We start from the raw sequence: 26,429 nt of genomic DNA, 5'->3' as shown, positions 1-26,429 counted from the left end.
CTGGAGAGGTGTGGTGGCAGAACAACAAACCCCAGAAACAGGTGAAGAGTAGAGCAATTAAATAATACAGGTGGAGGAAAGATAAAGTACTGGTCTTGCATCCAGTGCTAGCTGTGATCACCAGTGTGAGTATATATATATATATATATGTGTGCTTTATTTAAAAACAGAGAGAAAGAAATAGGTAAGGAGGTGTGTCAGAAAATTGCAAATGTCTTTACTTCAGTCACTATCACAGCTCTGCCTTGTCCTTTCATCAGCAGTGACAGAAAGAAATCAGTTTGTGGAACCAGCAGAGGTACGTGGACATCAGTGGAAAGACGGAGAGAAAGTAAGATGGCCGAGGAGCCAAAGATTGAACTCTTTGTAAAGGTAAGACATACAACAATCTTGACGTGTTACAGTCTAAGCAAAAACCCTTCCCATTCCCAGCTACTTGGTAACACAAGGTGACATTTTCCTGTTTGTTTACATCTAAAGTGACAGAAATGTGTCAAAAAAAAGCTTTTAACTTTAGCAAACTACAGTATTTCAGTGTATTTAAACTGTAGTAAAGCATACAATGCAGGATATGGCAGAGATACAAACCAGTATTACAATAATAGGCTTTTTAATCTGGGTGTGAAATTCCTTTGCAGTTAGCTTAAACTGCCAGAGCAGAGCAGGCTTAACGAGAATACCTGTGTAGGTGCTCATGGTTTTGTTAGATCCTGATACTAGAACCCACGTACAATTGTGCAATTTTATGATCATAAAAGCTTGTTTTATACTCATCTGCTGTGACTGCAAAGTGTCTTTGTTTCTGTCTGTCAGGCCAGTTATGATGCTGAGAGTGTGGGGAACTGCCCTTTCTGTCAGAGACTCTTCATGATTCTTTGGTTAAAAGGGGCCAACTTTACCCTGACCACTGTAGACATGAAGAGGTGAGAGCACATTTTATTCGTTTTTCAAAAAGTCTTGTAGAATCTTTAAGAGCTGGGCACAAAGGAGACTGGCTTCATACTGCTTTTTTGATGTAGTCTCAACAAAACTACTATTTACATTGTTTTTCACAAGTTGCATTCAAGGACAGAGAGTTGCATTTGTAAAAGAAATGGGAGGAAAGTCTGATTTACATTATAAAAGCCACCCAACAATGAAAACCTGCCAACACCTCACCCTCCACCAACCCCACTGAGTTCAGGAAAGGTTACAGGGACACTAAATGCTATGCAAGAAACAGCCACAGCAATAAAACATATAGGCAGGCAAATTATTTACATTCATACAGGATTCAGTTTTTGGTAAAAAATTGGTAAAAACTGGTAAAAAATTTATTATGTGAAATGGTAGATTACTGAACAGAAAAGACTGCTGCCTGGTGTAGGCCAAAGGGCTGAGATTCTGAAGCAGTCACACAAATGACCGCAATAGGTTACGAATGATAAGATGCTGAAAACGAGTACAAAGAGATATTTGTGAAGACAGATAACAAGATGACGCAAACAAATATTTTACACACCTGCAAAGAAACACAAAACCTCCACGAGATTCAAAACAATAACAAAAAAAAAAAAGAAAAAAAGAAAAGGTTTGAGAAACACTAGTGAGAAAAACAAATGGTCAGCAAACAGTTGTAACTGACTCAAAAGTGACACAAAATTAAAGCAAACAAGCTCAAAATAATCAGGTTTATATCTAAAACAAATCAGTTTCCATTCCATTTTTAAAAAGGCAAAAACACAAATGTTGTGTTCACTTGTTGACACTGCCCCCAAGTGTCAGTAAAATCAGATATTGCAGGTTTAAGAAAACAAACACACACACGGGAAGCTGAATGATATTTACAATGTATGAGTGAGAATCAGGCGTAAGAAACACCAAAACCAACAATAAAAGAATAAACCCCCCACACAAAGGTTTGACATCAAATTTAAAGCTGTCCTTCTGATGAACAGGCAGCGGAAAGGGAGGGGGCAAGGAGCAAAATATGCTGCACTTAACATAAACAACATGAAAGTTAAGTATATAAAATACACTATTTAGATCATATAAAAATAGGAAGCTTTCATTCCGGTGTCTCAAAAATTCTGTAAGAAGGTGTTAAGATGGTTGCTTGTACTCCAGCAGTCATTGCTTCTTCATGTTTTGCAAAAGGGGGAAATAATGAAGCCCTGTTAATCTATAGCACAAAACAAAAGCAGCTCAATGGTTTCAAACCCGTATTTGTATTTTTTTTGTTAAACTTATCATGTCAGTCTATTTTTCACTCAGTAGGAATCACTACAAACCAAATTTAGACTGGTAAATGTGCCTGATTCTAGAAGAACACTTGCACTCGTAAACTAATTCATAGCCATAAAACACATTTGGTAGTGAGAACAAACCGCAGCGGATATTAAGTCTTTACCCCTTTAAAATTTAATTAGGAGTAGTCCTTGAAGCTCTTTTCTGAATAGAACAATTTTTGTCATATTTCAGGCCTACTTATAGAACAAAAACCACTGGGCATGCATCTGAAGTCAGCGAGGGTGGTCTCTACCTATGCAGCTACTTTGAAAAAAAAAAAAAGCCAGAAATTACTCTAATCATCAATGGTCATCATAGCATGGCTTTATTTATATATACTGAAGTGTCAAAACACATCATTAGAAAGTGATCCTAGCATGCTTTTCCATAGCATTTTCTTGGTTTAGGCTGGGAAGTTAAACATTTTAACTTTCTGATCAAGTGTGCCAAAATAAGCCTTCACTGATCTGTTGCAGGGCTCCGGATGTACTGAAGGATTTGGCTCCAGGCTCTCAGCCTCCCTTTCTCATCTACAATGATGAAGTCAAAACGGACACTAATAAGATTGAGGAGTTCCTGGAGGAGACCTTAGCCCCTCCACAGTGAGCAAAGTGCATCTTGCTTCAAACATATGAACCACAGTCTTTTCAGTCCTTGAAACACACTGCATATCTAACCCATCACTGCAACACCAAACATTAACAAAATGTTTTATTTGATTAACAACAGGCACCCAAAATTGTGCTGTCGTTACAAAGAGTCCAACAGTGTTGGAGAAGACATCTTCCGAAAATTCTCAGGATATATCAAGAATCCCAATCCTGGTTTAAATGACAGTAAGAATTTTGAAACTTTCAAGTCACTTATGCTATATATATGATGGAAAGAGCCACCATGGGTTAACAGAAAGCCTGCAACTTCTTTCAGTGCTCGAGAAGAAATTTCTTTCCACTCTGGTGAAGCTGAACATGTATCTAGAAACTCCTCTCCCTCACGAGCTGGCCAAAAACCCAGATCTTACTGTGTCTTCACGTCTCTTCCTGGATGGTGACAGCCTTACCTTGGCAGATTGCAACTTGCTTCCCAAACTCAACATTGTCAAGGTGAACAGAATTCAGCAATCCTATGTGTATACAAACCTTTCGTTTTGTTTTGTTTTTTAATCCTGAAGAAGAGAGAAATATTCACTGTTATCTGAATAGTAGAGATGATTTGAGAAATGTAATGAGTCATTCCTGGACTTATTTGTAAAAATTGCTCTTCCCTCAGGTGGTGATCAAGGAGTACCGTGACTTTGCCATCCCTGCAGAGCTCAAAGGTCTGACACGCTACCTAGAGAATGCCTACAAACGGGACGAGTTTCGCCACACCTGCCCAAATGACTCAGAGATTCTCCTCGCCTACCATTCTGTCGCCCAGTACCTAAGCAAATAGAGGAGTGAACCTAAACAGCATTCATGAAATTAAAGAAAGTAAAAACAGAAAGAGATAAAATGCAGATGACTCAGATATACCATGTTGAAAATTAAGTTCTATATCTGTTTAAATTACATCTGTGTGGACAATAAAAAAAATGGCAGTTTAATCATTTACTTTCTATAAAAAGTATAGTTGTTACCATGACTTTGGCTCCCTCTAGTGTTTCTCGAGTGTTTTTGTAAATGCCGTGTACGTGCGTGTTTTGTGTCTGAACGTAATGTTAAGTGCACTTAATTCAAATCAGATTTTAAACTACACATTATTTTAGCATACACATAAAAAGATGAATGACTGTACATAACTCCTCTTTACATATTTTTATATAGTGACTGCATATTAGCAGTGACCGTATGAGAATGGTTTAATTTAAATGCATAAATGGAGGGTGAAGGAAAGAGTATATCTATTTATATGGACATTATGGACATACATTAAAGGTTAAATATGAAAAAGTGGCTAATGTTGGTACATGAATGTTTGTATATGAATTTATTAGCTACTAAATTTTTGCTTTAAAGTTGTCATGAGTAATCGTTTTTATATTAAAGTTGTATGGTGAATGCAGATTTTTCATCATCATGGAATCCAAAACATTGGATGAAACTTAATCAGTTTTGTTAATAGCAAATGAATTATGGTAATAAAATTATTGATTACATGTCTATATGACTCTTGATGTATTTATTTCTATGGAAGCAGTATTTCATGCAATATAGCAGTAAAATTCACTTTCCAAATCTACCTGACCCTATATACAAAAGTAATTGCCCCCTAAACTTAATGCCTGTTCGTGCCAGCCTTGACAGCAAGAACTGCAGTGAAGTGTTTACAATAACTGGCAATGCGTCTTTAACATCACTGTGGAGGAATGATCATCTCTGCTTGGCAGAATTGTTTTACTTCAGCCATAATGAGAGTTTTTGAACTTGAACAGCCTGATTACGGTCATGCCAAAGCATCTCAACCTGGTTTAAGTCCAGGCTTTGGCTATAAGTAACTCCAAAACCTTCTTTTTGTTTTGTTTTTTGAACAATACAGAGGTGGACTTCTGGTGTGTTTCTGATCATTGTCCCTCTGTATTGCCCAACTGCTCTTGAGATTCAGGGAATAAACTGATGGGTGGAGATTTTCCTTCAGGGTTTTCTGTTAGAGAGAGGAATTAATGGCAAGTCATGCAGTCATGCAGGTCTTGAAGCAGCAAAGTAGCCCCAGACCATCACACTACCACCATGTTTGAATGTTGGTATGATGTTCCTTTTATCAAATGCTGTGTTTGTTTTATGTGGGATTTAACAGGCCCCAAGTCTTCCACAAAGATTGACTTTTGTCTTGTCAGTCCACAGAGTACTTTCCCCAAACTTTCAGGGATGTTTTATTGACAAATTTTAGATGAGCCTCTGTGTTCCTTTTGGTTAGCATTGGTTTTTGCCATTGGATTTTTCCCATGGATGCCATTTTTGCCCACTCTCTCTTTTTTAAATTGTTGAATAATAATGAACTCTCACTTTACTTGAGGCAAGTGAGGCCTACAGTTCTTTAGAACTTGTTCTGGGTCCTTCTGTGACCTTCTGAATGATTCGTCAATGTGCTCTTGGAGGTTTTTTGGTATGGTTGCATAAACCCTACTGTTCCAGGTTTTCTCTATTTGTGGATAATGGTTCACCATGGTTCACCTGCCATTTCTAAGTCTTTGAGCTTAGAGAAATGGCGTCGTAACCCTTTCCAAACGGACAGATATCAATGACATTGTTTCTCATCTTTTCTTAAGTTTCTTTAGCTCGTGATATGTTGTATTTTGAGATCTTTTAGGCTAGTTCACAAAGAGGTTCTAGGTTAAATCAGGACTGGGTGTGGCTAGTTAAAGCTCATTCAGCTTTCATATTTTGTATTTACACATGTTATCATTGTCCAATATTAAAATGTATTTGATCATGTGAAGTAAGTGTGACAAATATAAATATTAAACGTCTGAAATAGGCAAAGGTAACTCGAAAATGCTATAGAAATATTAAGCACTACAAGAGACTGGTCGAGAAATAAACAAACTCCACTTCCTCTCGGATGTTTGTAGCCTTCAAAGATGCTTTGTTAAAAACAGGAAGACGAGGATGTGCCTAGTCCGTTTCTGATTGGATAAATGATCTGAGCGCTACCAAGGTAACAGCGGATAAGGGCGGAGCTAAGAAACTGACAGCATAAAACTTTGTTAGCTTCTCGCTAACTTTATTCTAGCTTCTGTTTAGCTATGTTATCAGCTTGAAACGGCACCCCAGGATGCTCGAAAAGTAAGCCTCGTGGTTTTTTACACCCTGTCAACTTCACAGAGTTTGACTATCTTAGTTCTTCAAGATAACTTGTGAAGCAGCTACTCTCAGTCAGCTGGACAGCTGCTAGCGAATGTTATTTTAGCTAACGTTAGCTACTCCATTCAGACGTATTCAGTAAATCGTCTAAAGCTTGACGTCTATCGAAAGTTACTTTGTTGCTGGCTAATTATAACACCTATTCGTGTTCTGGTAATTTTATTAAGATGAATTAAGAAGGCGACACGACGCTACATGGCGAGAGTGGCTGCTAACATACAAATCCGTGTTCCCCTTCTTAATTGTTGCCTTTTCCTCAGCAACTTTTGGTTCCCCTCGATGGCATGTGATTTTTGGGCTGCAGACTCAGCGTTAATAGAGATTTTTGTCTTATAGGTTAGAGTGTCATGGAAAGGATGATGGAGACCTGTGCAAAATGGCCAGTTCAGTAAGCGCATAATTCCATTTAAAATTATTCCTAACTTGGTTTGAAAGGAGAAAAGTGAGTTAGTTGGGAGCTACCAGTGTTGAACATGTATTACTTGAATCTGTTGTGTTATATTTAGGTGGTAACGATGAGCAGAACTGATTTTCGTGCACGGCTGCCACAGTTTTTGGAGGAGAGGATGCAGACCAGCATGGTATGAAATGGAAATTGAGTGCCTGTGTTTTGTACAAGAAATGAGGGCCCTGGATACAGTGTTATCAAATCGGGCGGTTTTCCACTCAATAGAGCTCGTTTTGCTTAGAGTTATACGGGTAATTTAATTGTGATGCAAAGTTGGACTAAAAACAATTTTACAAACGTGCTGTACTCTATGTAACTGTGCTGTCATGTGATCATATTATTGCCTCATCAGTCTTGTTTGTCTTCTAGCTTACAGGTGTATTGATTGGAGCTATGGTTGCAGTTGTGCTGATTGGAATTGTGGTGCTCTTCCTTTACAGGAGATTCAAACATGCCCGTGAGTCATCTGACCTCTTGCTGAACTTCATATTTATTCTATGATAGGTAGATAGTGATATATATATATATATATATATATATATATATATATATATATATATATATATATATATATATATATATATATATATATATATATATATATATATATTTTTTTTTTTTTTTTTTTTTTTTAGTCTTGCTGCAGAATGACATTTGTTGTTTATCTGAATTATATTTTTTGATTTTCCGACAAGGTAATCAACAACCGGGTGTACCTCACTATCGATTCAGGAAACGAGATAAAGTGCTTTTCTATGGAAGGAAGATCATGCGAAAGGTTGTCTTTTTCTTTTTTTCCCCCTTCTCAGTTCTGTTGATGGCTCATACACACTCTCTTGGTATAGTCTACTAGTATAGTCTAGTAGATTGTTATCTGCTCTATAAAAACTAGTTAATTTTGCTTTTAATGCTTTTATGCCAACAGTTGATGTCCAGAAATACTTGATGTTAACATCTAGTTGTAGTTTCCTATTAATTTCATAGGCAACACTACTAAGACTATAGTTTCACCCTAATACACAATGACTGAAAATGCCTTCAGTAGTTTGGCTTGATGATAAATGACAAACAGCCTTTCTATGTTTAATACAGCAGTTTAAAAAAAAAAAAAATCAGTTTTAATATTTCTTAAGTGGAAGTACAACTTTGGATAAAATTCTTTTTCTGCGCGCAATAAACAAAATATATTTGAATATTGTTTTGTAGGTTAAGACACTCTCCTCGCTTCCTTCTTCATCCCATCCCTCGCCATCAAAGCAACCACAGCGCATACGAAAAAGAACCAAAGTTCTAAACATAGCCCGCAAGTATGACGAAAGAACACATTTTTAAATACTATGTACTCAAGGCTTTTTGTGAAATTAGTGTTTTATTTTTAAAGTACATGTTTGTTTGTTTGTTTTTCCTCCTGACAGAATTCTGAGGATCCGGAGAGACCCTCCCACCCTGCAGCCCAAGGAACCCCCTCCCTCCCTGCTGGAAGCTGATCTAACAGAGTTTGAAGTGCAGAGCTCGAATCTGCCTTCTGAGGTCCTGTATATGCTGAAAAATGTCAGGTAGGCAAGTCAATTTTGTCTGTGTGTGGGTTTTCTTTTTTTTTCTTTTTTTTTTTTAAATTGCTTTTGTTCTTCAACTTGTAGGGTCTTGGGCCATTTTGAGAAGCCTCTGTTTCTGGAGCTGTGTCGACATATGGTGTTTATTGAGCTACAGGAGGGTGAAAGCCTGTTCAAACCAGGAGATGATGATGACAGCATCTACGTGGTCCAGGATGGAAGACTTGAGTTGTGCATACAAGAGAATGTATGTGAATGATTTGTTGTCTTCCATTTGACTCTCTCTTTAGGCTAATTTTGAAACTTAATTACCTTTGAAATTCTATTGCCTCTTTCTTTTTATGCAAGTAATATTGTGTTTTGTTTTTTTTGTTTTTTTTTATTCTTACTGACCTGTAGGGCAGGGCAATATGGCCTGTATATGGCATGTTTTAAATAAACATTTAAAAGTGCAAATTCCTTGCTGACAGTTTAACCAAAAGGCATTTCCAGTACAAATTGGCTGACATATCCTCAGCATAACCATGTATAATATCCACAAAACTAAAAAAGGTTTTATACACACACACACACACACACACACACACACACACACACACAATGCGGTAATATTATGTTGAAGCACAGTACGTATTACTCCGCGAGGCTCCCGACTACGGTAGACATAATGCTCCGACAATCCATCAAGTGGTGCGGCTTCGTAGCTTAGCAAAGTCGAACTAAAGCACTTTTGACAGCTTTTTGAGTGCGGTGTACCACCTAAAATCGGTTTGGTAATAACGATGGCCTGCTTGCATGCTCTACCAAAAAATGTGCTTTGGTGTGTATCTGACAGATGAAAGCCCAAACCAGTTCCACATCATTGAGGTTGTACCAGTTTTACAAAACAATTCTGGTTCATCTGTTTCATTCAACAATCTGCTTTTGCCGTTCTCATTTTCCGTCGCCGCCATGTGCGTATGAAAACAAAGGCACTGCACATGCGTGTTTACCCATATTCCAACCCGATATTTCATTTTCTTATCATTGCCTAACATTATACTGGTATTACCGTGAATAGTATGATATGGCCCAACCCTACTGACCTGTGACATTACATCAATTTATATAGAAAATGGTAAATTCAAAAGTTGTATTGCAGTTTTAACAACTGTGCCCACTGGTCATTATTAAAGTTCATTTTAAAAAGTGTGATGCAAGGTTGGCTCCAAACTGTACCTAATTTAATTTACATTCATTTTCAGCGCCTTTTCTGTTTTCCAGTTTTACGTCTAATGATAAAGCATGAACACCAGAGGACAGTAGAATAAATAGTAACTACTTTATTTTTGCCATCACAACAAGTCAGTGGCATCCCAATATGTTGTTGGCTTGCTTAAATTCCTACTTTCATCCAACTAGATGTCTGCAGATTTGTTTAGACAGTGTGAAATATTTTTACCTTATTAATATTATTTTGTTGGCATCATGTCCTGTATTCTTCTTTTTTGTATTGCAGGATGGCACAGAATCAGTGGTGAAGGATGTCCTCCCCGGAGACAGCGTCCACAGCCTGCTCAGTATTCTGGACACTATCACTGTGAGCTCCTGTTTTTTCTCTCTAGGTTATGTCCTCATTTGCCTTCTGAAGTGTCTGTGTCAGTGTGATTTGTTTATTCATTACCTTCATGCCCCTGAAACAAAATTAATGTACTTTGTATTTGCTGTAATTTGTTTATTTAAAGCTGCATCTTTTCAACTTTGTTTTTCTCTTCTTAAAATACATCATTGTCATCCTTTTCACACACTCAGATTGATGTTGTTTGGAACTGATTGTGCAGTAATGAACTCAAACCACGTATGTAATGTATAGAAAAATCAGTTATTACAATAGAATAACTTTTTCATATCTTGTTACTTTGTTGCCATTGCATAGAAACCGTTTAAACACTATCACACTTGTGTTATAGAGCTTTGAAGTGTTGACAGTTATTTAGGCCACATTAAAATGCTGCAAGCACAGGTACACGTACAGGTCACGTAATAAACCTTGGGGAAAGTATCCTTAGCCCAATTTATTACTTAGCTGTGAAAGATGTGGATGAGATTTCTGATTCTTATCTTCGATTTTGCCAGGGTTATCCAGCTCCATATAAAACTGTGTCGGCACGAGCTGCAACTCGCTCCACCATCTTACGCTTACCTGCTTCAGCCTTTGAGTCAGTGTTTAAGAAGTACCCTGAGACACTTGTACGCGTCATTCAGGTAACAGATTGCATTATGTAGTGTTTGTTTTTTCTCCAATTAAACATCTAATTTGGAGCTACAACATGCAACAATTAGCAGAATATACTACATATCATGTTGTAGCTAGGGTTTTTCTTTCTTCTTTTTTTTTTTTTTTTTTTTTTTTTTTTTCTTCTTCAGATAATTATGGTGCGCCTCCAAAGAGTCACCTTTTTGGCTTTGCATAACTATCTGGGCCTAACAACTGAGCTCTTCAATCTGGTAGGAGCAGAATTTGTTATAGGACACCTATAGTATTTATGTGCATACACATGGTCACGATGACTGTGTCACACAAGTTATGATGCAATTATTATTATTTATTTACTTTTTTCCTTGACTGACAGGAGAGTCAAGCAGTGCCCTTGACCAATATAAACAATGTGATGGCAGAAGCAAATACTGGAAAGACTCGACGTCTCCACTTCCAGGACGAATTACCTGCCGGAACCACTGAAAACACTGCAGAGACGGGTCAAGCACACACACAAACATGCACTACATGCCGTTCAATTTCAGCTTTGTCTTGTACTGAAACTGATCCAGTGCTGGCACTTGACTTTTGCAGATGGTGTAAAGGACAGCCATTCAACCAGGAAGCTGCGATCCACCTCTATGCCCACTGAATGCACAGGTGGGTCACTGCCTTGGACATAAGCGATCATCAAATGCCACATGGCTGTATTAATTTCCTGCACAGATTTACTCGTTATCCTAATCCTTTGTTTTCTGAGTTACAGGTAATGACCTGAGCATGGCCTGCGAACGAGCTCGAGTTACCATTGAGGAGGCTCCGTCAAGTCCTATCACTCACAAAGTAAGGTCTGCTTTTTACATTGAAGCATGGTGACAGGTCTTGTGTGTAAATGTAACACAATAGCACAGTATCTGCTGCATCTTACCTACTTCCTCTATAGTAGTTTCTCTCCTGTGCCTGTCTTTGTAGTCTAGTCTGAAGAAGAGTGTGACAATGCAACACACACCATCTGAAGTATTTCACTATACAGACAGTGGAGGGCACGCTGATGCTACCTATCTTGGTAAAAGCAGTGCAATCCTCCAAGCTGCTAAGAAAGACCTGCTGGGACTCATCCAGCTGCAGGTGAGGGGTTAATTGGAGAAAATTCAGCTGGTGTCAGTGTTCTGATCCTTTCAATGCACCCTTTTAAATTTATTTTTGTGGCATGTTAAGTGGGAAAATGTTAAATCCACAGTCTTGTCATCATAAGTGGATATTTAGAGTGTCTTTTTCTATTGCAGGACCCTAGTCTGCTTGAAGGCAGAGTAACCGTCCACCATGTCAAAGCTGGCTCTGTGGTAGCTCGTCAGGGAGATCAGGTTGGAACAACAACTTAGAACCTAGCTACTTTTCATTCTGTTTAATATTTTACTTCATTTCAGCTCTTGATTAATTTATGCCTCCACTGGACAGTGTCCATGCATTGCAGAGGGTCGACTTGGGAAACTAGTGTGCATGTAAAGTTGTGTCCATGTGAACTTGCTTGTGGGAAGAATTAGAATGCGGCCCCCTTATACTATCATATGGTTAAAGGCTATCCTGAGTCATACGCAAGAGGGGAAACAGGTTAAGCTTATAAAGTAAACAAACTAATCAGTCATTTAAAAATCTAAGGGATGACTGGGAATGACTTGCCTGTAATGCTTTCAACAGTAGAATTTGAATTTCAACACAGGTATTACTCATCTTAAAAATCATGAATTCAGTATTTCACCACCTGATTGTTAACAGCATTCAGAGTCGGACTGTTAAATCTGAGCATTTTCTCTCAATCGTTCCCTCTTGGTGTTTTAGGAGGTGAGCATCCACTTCGTGATTTCTGGCCTCCTCCATGTTTACCAGCGGATGATTGACCGTGAAGAAGAATTGCGCCTGTTTGTAACGCATCCCGGAGAGCTTGTTGGTCACCTTGCTGTTCTGACCGGAGAGCCCCTCATATTTACAGTTCGAGCTCAGCGAGATTGCAGCTTCCTCTCTATTTCCAAAACACATTTTTATGAGTGAGTGACCTGGACACACATCCTCACACTGTTGTGATGTTCAGCACTGTAGAGTTGGAGGGGAAAACAAAGATGGCTACTTCTACTTTGTCATTTTGTGGATTCTTCTTTATTCTTTAGGATAATGCGAGTGGAGCCCAAAGTGGTGCTGAATGTTGCTCATGCTGTGGTGAAGAGGATGTCATCTTTTGTCAGGCAAATAGACTTTGCTCTTGACTGGATGGCTGTCGAAGCTGGCAGGGCTGTTTACAGGTATTCCTCTGCTGACCTTGTGTCTCATGTGTGAAATCAACTCGTAACACTGCAGGCATTACTTGGTTCATGTGGGACAGGTTAATAAATACTAATCGAGGGAGGGGAAGCTGAATTTGGAAATGTGATTGTGAGTTGTTTGGAGTAGACTGAAGTTATCTGTATTTTTTTCTTTTTGCAGGCAGGGAGAGAAATCAGACAGCACTTTCATAGTGCTGAGTGGTCGACTGCGCTCAGTAATCATGAAGGAGGATGGCAAGAAAGAGTTGATAGGGGAGTACGGACGTGGTGACCTGATTGGAGTGGTAAGCACCGTGACAGCCAGAGGGAAGACAGCTGGGGAAGAGTTGATGGAAGACTATTAATATCCATGTTGTATCAAACAACACTAGCTGTTTGTTTTCATATAAGAACCTGTTAAAAGGTTAGATATAAAAAAAAAAAATGTTAACAATGTTAATATCACAAATGGAACTGCCTATTAGCTGTCAGTATACTGCATATGGCTGATGAGACTGGATTTCCTGTATGTTCTACTTTCAGTAAATACAGACTAAGACCAGTACATCTTGGGATATATTTAAACAAAGGGGGGAAAAAAGAACAAAAAATGTAGCCAAAAGGCAGCTGAAATAGAATATGCATTTAAAAAAAAAAAAAATCCAGATAATTATATCTTTTTCATGCTCTTTGTCTCGGGCTCTTTTTGGGACAGCTAAAGTGCATTTAGACAAAAGCATGCACCAAATTCATTTGCCAGACTACCAGAGGAGTGTGGGTGTTGTTAACCTTCAATACTGGTCAAAAGATTTGGGTCGTAATAAATGGATTGTGTGAAATTACTGCACTTCATATTACAATCAAAGGGAAAATGGGGGGGGGGGCAGCATGACTTTGGGATACATTTTTATACAAACATGATTTGATGACAATGATCAAATCTGATTCTAAGATATCTTCTAAATATTTTAATAGTTCTGCCAAGTTTTTCTCAAATTAAACTCTATATGGTATTTTCAGCCTGTGTAAAGCAAAGTCACTTGGTTTAACTCATCCACCTCTCTGTCAGCTGGTGTGACTGGTTCAATACTTCTAATAATACCTGGGTTAATGGATCCTATGGTTACTGTTACCTGGAGGAGAGACGCTGTCATTGGAGCTTCTGTGATAGTGATTGTGAGACAAATTTAGCATGGCTCAGATGTCAGTTTTAGATGAGGGGTAGAGGTTAATTTTAGCCTTTTAGCTTCGGATGTATTCTTATTTATTTGTTTATTTATTTTTAATCGAAGGAGACAATCAATGTCTGTTCAGAATATACAGTGCCTGCCCTAAATGAAATAATTGATACAGAAATGGCAAATTCCAGGTATAAATTCTGTACTATTATTTATAAAATTATAACAAAAATGTTGATATAATTATTTATTAAGATGTCCAATTAGTTATTTACTTGCATTCCTGGATAGGCTTTGTTTGGATTTTGTGTAATTAATGACTTGTCTGTGCGCAGGTAGAGACCTTGACCCGTCAGAACAGAGCGACCACAGTACACGCTGTACGAGACTCTGAGCTGGCCAAGCTACCAGAAGGTGCACTTTGCTCTATCAAGAGGAAATTTCCTCAGGTAGGCCTAATCTAATGTGTTAAATTCATCTCATTTGAAAACAATTCTGTTAAAGTAATCCTTTTTACTGGAGAGAACAAGTGCTATTGCCTCACCCGTCCCTTTCCTTTAAACAAAAAAAGACTTGAAGTAATCATGAAAATAATACAGATAATTAATACATTTAATCAAACTAATAAAAATTAACATGTTGCATTCACTGAAACTCATCACAATAAACATTTAAAATAAAATCAGGAAATGACTTTGTACTGCAGAATCTGAGTAACAGGGCTGATTATAAAATGTGCATCTCAGGTTGTCACCAGGCTGATCCACTTACTCGGACAGAAGATACTGCAGCAGGTCAATGGTCCTCTGACAGGTGTGTACATCTGTGTGCTATGCTGCCTATTTTGCAGGCTCTTTCCTGGCTCAGACATACTGGCAGTTTTTGTTGACGTACCATAAAGGGAGTGATTGTGTGGCACATCTGTTTGTTAATGGATAAACAAATATCTTGTGTTTAATTATAATAAACTGAAAATGTTTTGATACTGTTTGTAATTAATAAGGTTTGTAATTTTTCTTTGGCTCTTGCTAAAAACTTCTCCGAAAGTCCTTTATGTAGGGGCTGGGAAACAAACAAACTTTGGATTGAACATATGCATGGTCTACACATGTTTTAATTGGTTAGGTTCTCCCATCATTTCTGGTATTAAATCTGTTTTTCACCATTTGCAAATCTGTAACACATCTTCAGCTCGCAGTTTGGCCCTGCACACACCAGGAAGTAAGTGGGATGCAGGAAACCAAGCCTCCAACCTCTCCACTGTGGCAGTCCTGCCAGTATCAGAAGAGGTGCCTCTTACTGCCTTTACTCTAGAGCTGCAGCATGCACTCCTTGCAATAGGTAAGAATGGAAAGAGATATGGAAGCTCAAATTTGGCTTATAATCATTCACTGCTGTTCTCGACACAGAAAACGCTTCAGGTCATGGATGATTGTTTATTTTAAACATATGACCAGCCTACTGCTGCTCTTCACCCAGTCTGTTGCCATTTTCCAAAACTTCTTATCGAGGACATGGAGGCATGATTAGAGGGGCTGCCATGATGGAAATGCTCTCCCTTTAAGAATTCTGGATTCCTATTTGCATCCTAATTTGAACTGTAATTGAACCAAAATCAAATCACTTTCAGCTGTCTTTAACCTGGACGTAACACCTCCTTGAAGTAGACATTCATGGGTGTAATCTATCATCTCTCACATAAAGGTCCTACTCTTCTACTGACAAGTGGTATTATCAAACAGCGTCTTGGAGCTGCTGCACTTGACAGGTATGTTTTAGGCCATATTCAAACATTTTATGCAATTTTGCTGGTTCAATCTTCTCTTATTCAAACCTCAAATAAAATGAGTATTTTTCAGTGTCTTACTGCTTTCTGTTGGTTTTTATTTTCTTTGTGCTTTGTCTTTCACGCTCATTAAATTCTGCTAAAATTTGCTCTATTGGCACAAGAGGAAAATGGATGTCTTGGATGCTGCCAGCAAAGCAATGCTGCCTGTCATTAATGGACTCCTTTCCTCTTTAGTGTCCATGAGTACCGTCTGTCCAGCTGGCTGGGCCAACAAGAAGACATCCATCGCATAGTTCTTTACCAGACTGACTACACACTGACCCCGTGGACACAGAGGTGCATCCGTCAGGCTGACTGCATCATTATTGTGGGATTAGGCGAGCAGGACCCTACTGTAGGGGAGGTGAGGTGTTCACTGGTTCCCAGGAGAAGAGAGAGGTGTATTACTAGGAGCTGTTAGAGCTACACTTTCAAATCATGCAAAGACACTCCCAAATTACTGTGAAGCTACATTCACAATAATTTGTGAATGTGGCTTCTTGTCACCTCTGCCAGCAAATCAGAAAAATACCTGAAAGCGGCAGTGTGGTGAGATGCACCTGCAGGGTAAATAACTGAGTTAACAAAGATTCTGCAGTTCATTAAAAACAGTTTTGTATGAAATTGGCAAGTTTGATACTGGAAGCTTTCTGGTTTCTGTTTTGTTCAGAAATGACTTGGACAAATCTTTGACTTCATGCAGGTAAACAGTTCATGTGGAGAATAATCTCAAAAGCAATGAGCTGCCCCTTTTTTTTTTTTTTTTTTTTTTTTTTTTTTTTTTTTTTTAAATAAATTGTGTAGTCTGCTTGTGTAATCTGTCCCTGTATAATTGTATCTCCATCTTTTATTTTATCTTTCAGGGCACACATGAAAGGTGGTGTATATGTTACAGACACGCTATACCTTAAAAAGATGCAGGGCCTGTTGGTCACACAAGAATGCCTGAACCAGAACATTATTTATTTAAAATACATATTTAGTGGAACTTTTTTTTTTCTGCTTATTTTTTCACTCCAGTTTTTAAAGATAACAGAACATTGTATTTTTTCAGATATGATTAAGAAAAGTAATTGTTTGTTTCATGAAACCTTTGCAATAATCCAAAAATTTATAAAGGATTTGCACAAGTTTGCCGCCCCCCCCCCCCCCCCCCCCTTTTTTTTTTTTTTCTCTTCTCTTCTCTTCTCTCCCCCAGGGACTCAATTCCTATAGTTCATAAAATGTTCTAAAATATCTGTGCTGCTTTCTCTGTAGTTGGAGCGTATGTTGGAAGGAAGTGCAGTGCGTGCGCAGAAGCAGCTTGTGCTGTTGCACAGAGAAGATGGTCCTGCACCCAAAGGAACCGTAGACTGGCTCAACATGCGAAGCTGGATTTCCAGACACCTCCATCTTGCCTGTCCCCGAAGGGTCTTCTCCAAACGAAGCCAGCCCAAACTGGTGAGAATGGAAGACATGGCCAGAATGTGCTGTGTGTCTAAAAGCCCCCCCCCCCTTCAGATCCACCCTCAGCTTCGCATTTTGTAGTTTTTCTTATTTCCTGTCTTTCAACATCAGTACATTCATTCTTATCCCACTTGTTTCATCATCTTCTTTTAGCAGTACTTTGCTTTTTTTGCAGTTGGAGCTGTATCAGCGTGTGTTTGAGAAACCAGCAGATCGCCATTCTGACTTTTCCCGCCTGGCTCGTGTTCTTACAGGCAATGCTATTGCTCTTGTCCTGGGAGGAGGAGGGGCCAGGTAATGTTTGTCACATGCTTGTTTCTCATCATAATTTTAAAGACGACATTATACAACATCAGCTCCTAATGATGCTGGTTATTTATGTCAGTCTTTTCTTTGTAAAATTTTTCACTTTCCATGTTTGTTCCCCCACCCTTCTAACCAGGGGTTGTTCTCAAGTGGGTATAATGCGTGCACTATGCGAAGCTGGCATCCCCGTAGACCTAATTGGCGGAACATCAATTGGCTCCCTGATGGGCGCTCTATATGCAGAGGACCGTAGCCACAGTCGCTTGAGGATAAGAACTAGAGAATGGGCTATGGTAAGCGTCAAAGTGGCAATTGCTGTAGTATTTCAGATCTAAATCTTTCTGAATGCACTGACATCTGCTTTGCTTTGTTTTCCATAAACTATTCAGACATTGTCCCATTCTTTCTTTAAAAGTCACTTCTGAGGCAGTTACCAGAACTCCAAGTTCAACCACAGTATAATTGTTTTGAGTTTTCGTTTTTTTTCTTTCCCCCCTTCTAATGTTGCTTAAAAAATAAATAATAAAATGGAGGTGTGGTTTCCTGGAATGACATTGAGCAGAGAAGTCTTGAATTTGATCAGTGTCAAACTTTTAATGATAGCAATCTAGAGTATGTTTTAAACTGGGTTAGTTATACATGGATGTGAGACTTTCTTCCTGAAATGATTTAAGTCTAATCCAGTTTAGATCTCAGTTCTGCTTTTAATTTGATAAACCATGCTGAGCACATTAACCACCATTTCATATCACGTACAAGTCCTGTTCCTGCCATTGAGTAGCTCTCTGCCTTAGAATGACTTGGCCTACATCCACGCATCGTTTTCTCTCCGTTTTGGCCTCCCGTCCACACTGAGACGGCACCGAAAGTAAATGCAGCGTTTTCAAAACGCTCTCGAAAACTCACATTTGAAGACTGTTCTTATGCGTCGCAGTGTGGACAGCGAAAATGGAGACTTTCAAAAACGATAATGCATGTTAGTCATGTGACCAATTAAACAAAGATAGCGGAGGGCATTATACAGCAATTGTTTTGTTTGCGCTTAATTTTGACAGCCCTATTAAAGATTAATATCAGTTTGTTTGCTTCAGATCGCTTTTCTTCAAATTCTTTAATTCTCACTTGCTTTTGCAACTTTGTACTTTTGTGTTACTCGCAGCAACAACTCCACCTCATTGTTAGTCCATTTAAAAAAAACAAACAAACAAAAAAACTGTGCTTTTCCTTGACATTTTGCCATGACGTTTCAAAGAGCCGGAAAGTAAATAAATGGCAGACAGAAATGAGGCAGGCTGAATCTTCTTGCGTCTCACGCATGCGCAGGACTGGAACGTAAGCGTTTTCGGCCGTTTCAATGTGGACGCAGAACTCTGTGAAAACGACTGAAAACGCTAATGTGGACGTGGAGCGTTTTCTGAATCTATTCGGGCTAGTGTGGACGTAGCCTTAGATGTAACACTTCAGCTGTATCCCTATTTAGTATGCATCGATCTGTGTTTGCAAGCTCCGCTCATTCTTATGTTCACTTACTGCATGTGGAAAAGACACAATAATGTAAAAAGTTATCACAGTGATCAACAAGGAAAGGGAGTACTCTGAAACTGTGCCATGTTAGGTAACCCTTTAACCCTAGATGGGGATGTCTAAACATAAGTCCCGGGGGCCAGAATCAGTCCACTATAATTTCATAAGTTTTCCTATTGGTAAAGACTACCCATCCATCAAAGTAATTAACTAACAGGTAAACAGTTAAATGACAGGAAAGTAAATTTTTCAACTATTGCCTGTGTCCTGGACTGCCTGTGTAATGAACTATCGTAACTTTTTCTTTAACTTAACACATTTATCATGTTTCACTGGTCCAACCTGCTAAGATCAAAGTGAATTTGACATCACTGTCCTGGGTTTTCTGCTCTAAAAGTTAGCCCCACCTCACAAGTTGACAGTGTTGATGTGTTATATCTTAAATCTTAGCTAGAACACATGAAAGTTAAACATGCAGGTAATGTTACAGATGAGCATTTTAGCTTACAAGCTGGAGTGAACAAATTGGCCAAGGGTGTGGGGTGTGGCGTCAAAATTAGTTTTGCAGTATTTTGAAGGCATTGAGGCAAAATGCCAGAAGTAGCTTTATAGTGTAATACTCGTGACACAGTATTGACAACTAGCAGGGCTTGTTACTGGTATTGATACCGGTATTTTGGATGCTATGATATGGCAAAACTGTATAGTCAATATTGTTCAAATGATTGAGAAATGTACACTTGTCAGACAAAATATGACAAAGTGTGTGGTTTTTTTTTTTTTGGTTTTTTTTTTGCGCAGTCCTGGGTATAAGGTGAGAATTGTATTAAAATGAAGTTCAACTTTTAGGGATTAATTCTGCTTTGCACTTAAGCAAAAAGATCTTGAGTGGCTTAGAGGTGGGAAACATTTATTTGAACCTCGTTTTAATTTGACTCTTTTGGCTTTTCCTGTAGGAAATGACTTCAGTATTTAGGAAGGTCTTGGATTTGACATATCCAATCACATCCATGTTTTCTGGTGCTTCCTTCAACTCTGGCATAAACAACGTCTTCAAAAGCAAACAGATTGAGGTGAGCTAAATGACAGTAGGTGTGACCCAGCTGTTGGAATACTGATCTGAGGCCAGTGTAAATTCTGTGTCATGTAGGACCTTTGGATCCCATATTTCAATATCACAACTGACATCACTGCCTCTGCCATGAGAGTACACACTGATGGTAAATACAGTGTTCAGTTTATTTATTTTGAAAGAATCATTCTGGTCTTCATTGAGTTTTCTGAATTGTTTTTTTGTGGTCATAGATGAACTGACTCTTTTTAATAGTCTGATTAATTTTCGGTTGATTCATATTGGTTGCTTGCAGTTAGGCTTTATGCCTTTTAAGTAAGTTTAAGTTGCTTGTTTGTTATTTGAGGTTCTCTATGGCGGTATGTCCGTGCTAGCATGTCTCTATCGGGATATCTCCCTCCTCTGTGTGACCCGAAAGATGGACACCTGCTGATGGATGGAGGCTATATCAACAACCTGCCTGGTTTGTTACATTCAGTTTGTACCTTCCCTTATTAAGTATCAAAAGTAGCCGTACTTTGATGTAGTTGCTCAGCTGTTTGCTTATAGCAATATATTTTTAATTTTACCAGTACTGTATGCTGTTTGTCTTGATGTCTTCTTCCCCTGATTCTCCCAGCTGATGTTGCGCGCTCCATGGGGGCCAAAGTGGTAATAGCTATTGATGTGGGCAGCCGGGATGAAACAAATCTCACTAATTACGGCGACTCACTCTCAGGCTGGTGGCTGCTATGGAAACGCCTTAACCCCCTTGCTGAGAAAGTTAAGGTGATGGATTGATTAAGAGTAAAGACACACCATGCTGTGCAGCAATGTTTTTAATTCTATCAATAAAAATAAGGATATTTTTGGAAATCATTTCAGTGATTTATAAGTTAATTTCCACAGGTGCTAAACATGGCAGAGATTCAGACTCGGCTGGCCTATGTGTGCTGTGTGAGACAGTTGGAGTCTGTGAAGAGCAGCGATTACTGCGAGTATATCAGACCTCCAATCGACAGATACCGTACACTAGAGTTTGGCAAGTTTGATGAAATTGCTGTAAGTTTCAGAAATTTGTTTTCACCTGAACTCTTTTACCCCTGATCATGAACAAGTATTGAAACTTTCAGATGTTGTAAGACAAAAGTTTTTCATTATCTGAAACACTAGACCAGGGGTAGGCAACTCCAGGCCTCGAGTGCCGGTGTCCTGCAGGTTTTAGTTCGCACCCTGGGTTAACACACCTGAATCAAATGATTAGTTCATTACCAGGCCTCTGGAGAACTTCAAGAAATGCTGAGGAGTCATTTAGCCCTTTAAATCAGCTGTGATGGGTCATGGACACATCAAAAACCTCCAGGACACCGGCACTCGAGGCCTGGAGTTGCCTACCCCTGCACTAGACCAACTTTTAAAAATAACTTTTTTGGCAAATAGAAAATGGTACTGATATGTGAATATGTTTGTGTGATTTTTAGGAGGTGGGGTACCAGCATGGCAAGACTGTGTTTGATGTGTGGCGTCGCAGTGGTGTGGTGGAAAAAATGCTGAAAGACAGACATCAAGAAGAGTTCCACAACACGCAAAGCAGAAGCAATGTAAGGATGTTGGCAGTGAACAACACATGGACATACACTATCCAATCCAATTTTATTTATAAAGCAGTTTAAAATACCCAGCACAGGAACAAAGTGCTGTACAGAAAATAAGTTAAAACAATAGAATAACAAAAAACAGCAAAATAAATAAATAAAACACATAAAACATAAAATTAAAACAGCCCTATGTTAAAACTGCATCGAATCACCTAAAAACAACTAAAATAAAAAACCAACATCTCACGTGGTGTCAAAGGCCAGGGTAAAGAGGTGGGTTTTCAAGAGTGACTTAAAAACAGATAAAGAACTGGCCTGTCTAATCTCTAAAGGAAGCTCATTCCACAGTTTGGGAGCTGCTACAGCAAAAGCACGATCTCCTCTAAGTTTACGCCCAGTCCTGGGTATCTTCAGGAGCAGCTGATCAGCTGACCTGAGAGAGCGGGTGGGTGTATAAGGCTGTAGCAGCTCGGAGAGATAAGATGGAGCTAGGCCATGGAGAGCTTTAAAAGTAAATAAAAGAATTTTAAAATTAATCCTAAAAGAAATGGGCAGCCAGTGAAGTGAAGCTAAAACGGGGGAAATGTGCTCAAACTTTCGAGTGCCTGTTAAAAGACGAGCTGCGGCATTTTGCACCCTCTGTAGATGACTAATATATAATGCACTGACCCCAATATAAAGTGCATTACGGTAATCCAGCCGAGTGCTAACAAAGGCGTGGATCACTGTCTCAAAGTGCTGCCGTGAAAGAATTGGCTTTATTTTTGCCAGCTGCCTGAGGTGAAAGAAGCTAGATTTTACTACTGCCTTAATTTGATTATCAAACTTCAGATTACAGTCCACTTTGACCCCCAGGTTTGTGACAGTTGGCTTAACATACTGTGCCAGGGAATCTACATACACATTGGGGGTCTCAGTGGAGCTACCAAAAACCATCACCTCTGTCTTTTTATCATTGAATTTTAAAAAGTTAACAGACATCCAAGCCTTAATGTCATCGAGACACTGAAGTAATGGCTGTGTAAGGTATCTGCCTTTTTTCTTTAGAGGGACATAGATCTGACAGTCATCAGCATAAAAGTGGAAAGGAATGCCGTGCTTTCTCAGTACAGAACCAAGAGGAAGCAGATATAAAGAGAAGAGGAGGGGGCCTAGAACTGAGCCCTGTGGGACACCACACAAGAGGGGAGCGGAGGACGACACATAGTCACCAAGGCTGACACACAAAGTTCGCCCCGTCAAGTAGGACCTGAACCACTTCAGTGCTGTGCCCCTAATGCCCACCCAGTGCTCCAAACGAGAGAATAAAATGGCATGATCCACGGTATCAAACGCAGCTGTCAAATCTAAAAGCACAAGAACAACACAGTCCCCAGCATCAGTCGCTAAAAATATGTCATTAAAAACTTTTTAAAAGGACTAGAACATGAAAGAGTTCAATAAAAATCAACAGCAGAGTATAGACTTTTCTTTGATGTAAAACCACAAAAATATGGTGATGCAATACAATATAGTATATTAAACTTAATCAAGTTGTTTTAAAATGATTTGCTTTAGGGTTGTAATGACATTGAAAACTTTTGTTCTCTAGCTTTTAGCAGCCAGATTTTGAGATGCAAATTAAAAATGAAATACTAGTAAGTAGCCATATTCAAATCTCACTCCTCTGAATCCAATGTAAATGCAACAAATGGACTTGTAAGCAGTCCTATTACAAATCCCTTTATAAGAATACAGCTGTTAACAAAATGTGTCAGGAAATGATGAGAGGGTATAAAAGCTATTTCCTACAAAAGGGAAGCTCGAGGAGGAGAACACTTCTCTGCTGTAGTTTATGGTCTTGAGTAATCTTACGAGTCTGACTAATTATCTTCAAAATCCATGTTCCTTGCATCCAGAGTTTAATAAATAAATAAATAAATGGTATCTTAAAGTGAGCTTAACACCCCACTTGCAGTCCTTTCACATTGAATTGACCAGTTGGTTGGTTAATTATTTTGGGATCATTTTCTCACATTTTATTGGTTGTGCTATATGACTTGCTGTTAACAGTGCACCACTTTAGACCTTAAGCTCTTTTTTTTTTTCTGATAAAGTAATAACAATAAAACTATGAATTTGCTTTTAATGTACACAAAAATAGATTTTTGTGCACCAGATTTGTTCCAAGCAATGTCACAGAAAGACAAAGCTCCTAACCAAAAGATGACGAGAATGATGAAGAAGTTATTTACTCCCAGTTTGAACAACAACACAAGGATGAAGGGTAAAACAGCAGGACTCACACTGGCAACCTCCCCCTCCCTGATAACAAACAACAAAGGCAACAGAACAATTGCTGAAAACAGGATGGAGCCACTTTTATGATTGCAGATCTGAGGCCGTAATGTTTAAGACTAAATGGCTTCTGTTCTCATTCTTTTAAACAATAGGCGTCCCACACAGTTAATGAATGCATTTCTATTTTCAGATGCTACTGGAGAGTACAACAACCAGGGGATGCAATGCTTCTCCTTCTGTGATACATTTGATACTATTTATTTGTATGGATGCACAAAATGCAGATCAAGACTTAAAAACATAACCAAGGTTTTGGGACTAGCCGAGCTTTTAAAAAAGGCAAAACCAGATGTGCTTCACTGAAAAGCTGAAATTGCACAAAAGTCTGCAGCAGATTTTTTTTTTTTCATGCAGTTAGTTTCCATTATACTTTGCTGTGTGTTGGAAATTACAGCAATCTAGAGGAGGACAACTCCATTATAGTGTTTCTTGGCACACAGTTTGGAAGCGTATTCAAAGACAAAATTCCATAATGCCTCCTCAGTAGTCCCTGTAACTGACTGTGGCTCTTTTTTTCTTTTTTTTTTAAAAGGTGGTGACATGTCCCAATGCTTCCTTCACTGACCTGGCAGAAATTGTGTCCCGCATTGAGCCCGTCAAACCTCCTCTTGTGGATGGTAAAACTACTGACACACACTCCAACACTGCAGCTTTCAGCCACACTCAAAGTACTTTTTAAGTACGCTCATGTCTCCATGTTTGTGTTTGTCATTCTTGACCTAATGAAAAACAAATCAACCCCACAAACAAAAGGTCATATTTTATTAGGTCAGAATTCTAACAAGTCAGGAGACTGACTTGTTAGCCTCAGTGTAAAACCTGCTGACGGAAAAGGAACGTGTTTTTATTGTGCAATTTAGTAACTAAGCATTTACAAACTTGTTCTTATTCCTGTTCTCTCTATTTATAATGAATTTGTCATCCATCACTCATCAAAGTCCACCCTGTATGACATTTCTAATGTTCTGACTTATGCACCTGCACACCCACGTGTATTTGTCACCATTCTACACTCCAAATATTCCAGTTTATTCACCCACAGTGTGCTTCCTGTCCCCCACTCTTTCCTTGCATCAGAAGAATCCGACTACCACACTGACTATGAAGAGGATGCACTGGAGAGTGCTCTCTCTGACATGGAGATGTATAGTCGCTATGGAGAGCACACCGAAGGGGAGGAGACGGCTGACACGGTGCGAACTTGTGGTAGTAAGATTAGAAACTGTGGGCTCTCTTTAAAGAGAAGAAGAGCAAGCAACCACAGTGAGGAATTTGTTTTTTACTCATGTCTAAAACAGGCTTTTCAGGTTCCATTATAATTAATTGTATTGTTTTGCAACACAAATTTCCATTATTGCAAAGGTTTGTCTGGCTTACAATGACAACACACTTGATCAGTCCTCTCGGTAAAAGGATTTTCATAAATCACTTCTTGGGAAATCAGACCATCCTGCTGGCTACTATTCAAAGTCAGATTGAGGTTCATACTGGAGTCTGGCCAGTTCATGCTTTAAAAGTGATTAATATCATTAAAATTTTGAAATTAATTGGAAGCCATTGCAGGGGCACCTAGTTCAACTAAATTGATATCATTTAGAAGTTGGGGCTTGAGAACATTGTATACCTGCAACAATACAATTCAGGTTGTGTTTTGTATTTATTTATTTTATGGCTGTCTGACAATTTAAACATTCATTTTTAGATTTAACAAAGAAAAATGGGGATGACTATGCACGCCTCAACCTGATTCTCAGGATGTAGAACTGGATGGGAGATCGACATGCTCCATTACCCCGCCCATCAGCTGCCACCATCAGTTTCCGGATATCCCTAACAGTTCACTGGAAGCGATGTCAAACCAGCAAGTAAATTCCAAGTAGTCTATTTTTGTGAATGGTGGAGTAATAAAAGTTGCTTAAACAGGTTAGCACAATGGAAGCATTCTGTCTTTGCTACATTTTACCCTCCAGTGTGAAAGACCAGACTCTACCTGCAAAACTTGTCATTTTGTCGTGTGTGTGTGTGTGTGTGTGTGTGTGTGTGTGTGTGTGTGTGTGTGTGTCTTTCATTTCTGCCAACGCCTCTCGTTATCGATACAGGGAAAAAAAATGAGCTAGCAACATAGGGTTGACAAGCAATTTCTCAAACACTGCAGAATAAGCGAAGCACAAACTTCTAACCTCTTTAGTCACCCTTCATGCAGTCATCTCACTTTCATTTCCACTACACTGTTTAACATACCTGCATTGTTTGACTTGTGTGTTTTTTTTTTTTTTTTGTTTTTTTTTTTAAAACAAGCTGAATTATATCAAAGGTATTTTAAGTAGCAGTTATCTGGACTGTTAGACAGTGAAATGCCAACATGTCCAGCCTTTGAGTTTGAAACTTTGTTCTGGCCATGTTGGATTGGAGCTTAAAATATTTTCAGTGGTTGCAATCCACTTCAAAAAACTAGTTTTCCCCCTTTTCTGGTGAGAGCCCCCCCCCCCCCCCCAAAAAAAAATAAATAAA

General features: G+C 38.9%; 3 protein-coding genes across 8 annotated transcripts in view; all 3 read left to right on the top strand.

Moving 5' to 3' along the window:
* Window positions 1-4,388, top strand: clic3 (chloride intracellular channel 3). 3 transcript variants are annotated; one of them, XM_082540397.1, is made up of 7 exons: window positions 1-125; window positions 261-372; window positions 814-923; window positions 2,745-2,870; window positions 2,998-3,104; window positions 3,196-3,371; window positions 3,538-4,388. In XM_082540397.1, exons 2-7 carry the CDS (start codon window positions 337-339, stop codon window positions 3,700-3,702), a joined length of 720 nt encoding a protein of 239 aa, XP_082396523.1. In that variant the 5' UTR covers window positions 1-125; window positions 261-336; the 3' UTR covers window positions 3,703-4,388. The 3 variants fall into 3 exon arrangements, with proteins under 3 accessions (XP_082396523.1, XP_082396522.1, XP_082396524.1); XM_082540396.1 differs by having other exon boundaries at window positions 2-125; window positions 264-372; XM_082540398.1 differs by having other exon boundaries at window positions 118-184.
* Window positions 4,389-5,892: 1,504 nt separating this feature from the next.
* LOC309710352 (patatin-like phospholipase domain-containing protein 7) lies at window positions 5,893-26,191 on the top strand. 4 transcript variants are annotated; one of them, XM_082539722.1, is made up of 36 exons: window positions 5,893-6,032; window positions 6,447-6,498; window positions 6,617-6,691; window positions 6,928-7,015; window positions 7,254-7,336; window positions 7,765-7,865; window positions 7,974-8,114; window positions 8,199-8,358; window positions 9,610-9,690; window positions 10,227-10,355; window positions 10,518-10,598; window positions 10,724-10,850; window positions 10,945-11,010; window positions 11,117-11,193; window positions 11,323-11,478; window positions 11,637-11,714; window positions 12,190-12,395; window positions 12,516-12,647; window positions 12,829-12,952; window positions 14,161-14,274; window positions 14,572-14,638; window positions 15,017-15,166; window positions 15,530-15,593; window positions 15,849-16,017; window positions 16,911-17,093; window positions 17,275-17,393; window positions 17,542-17,698; window positions 19,886-20,002; window positions 20,080-20,149; window positions 20,348-20,464; window positions 20,621-20,769; window positions 20,890-21,042; window positions 21,462-21,581; window positions 24,451-24,535; window positions 24,999-25,111; window positions 25,621-26,191. In XM_082539722.1, the coding sequence occupies exons 1-36, from the start codon at window positions 6,022-6,024 to the stop codon at window positions 25,624-25,626; spliced, it is 3,921 nt and encodes a 1,306-aa protein (XP_082395848.1). In that variant the 5' UTR covers window positions 5,893-6,021; the 3' UTR covers window positions 25,627-26,191. The 4 variants fall into 4 exon arrangements, with proteins under 4 accessions (XP_082395848.1, XP_082395847.1, XP_082395850.1 ...); XM_082539721.1 differs by having other exon boundaries at window positions 24,996-25,111; XM_082539724.1 differs by lacking the exons at window positions 5,893-6,032; window positions 6,447-6,498 and having other exon boundaries at window positions 6,636-6,691; window positions 6,999-7,015; window positions 24,996-25,111.
* LOC309710360 (uncharacterized protein) overlaps window positions 25,695-26,429 on the top strand; it is a 28,565-nt gene continuing 27,830 nt past the window's right edge. Inside the window, exon 1 of the mRNA XM_082539744.1 lies at window positions 25,695-25,783. The gene's annotated coding sequence lies outside the window, so the exon portion shown is untranslated. The remainder of the gene's footprint in view (window positions 25,784-26,429) is intronic.

Source organism: Aulonocara stuartgranti (genome assembly GCF_965226115.1).
Source record: "Aulonocara stuartgranti genome assembly, chromosome: 7".
NCBI classification, from domain to species: Eukaryota; Metazoa; Chordata; class Actinopteri; order Cichliformes; family Cichlidae; genus Aulonocara; species Aulonocara stuartgranti.
The sequence above is the reverse complement of the archived record's forward strand: the minus strand, read 5'-3'. Positions and strand labels throughout refer to the sequence as shown.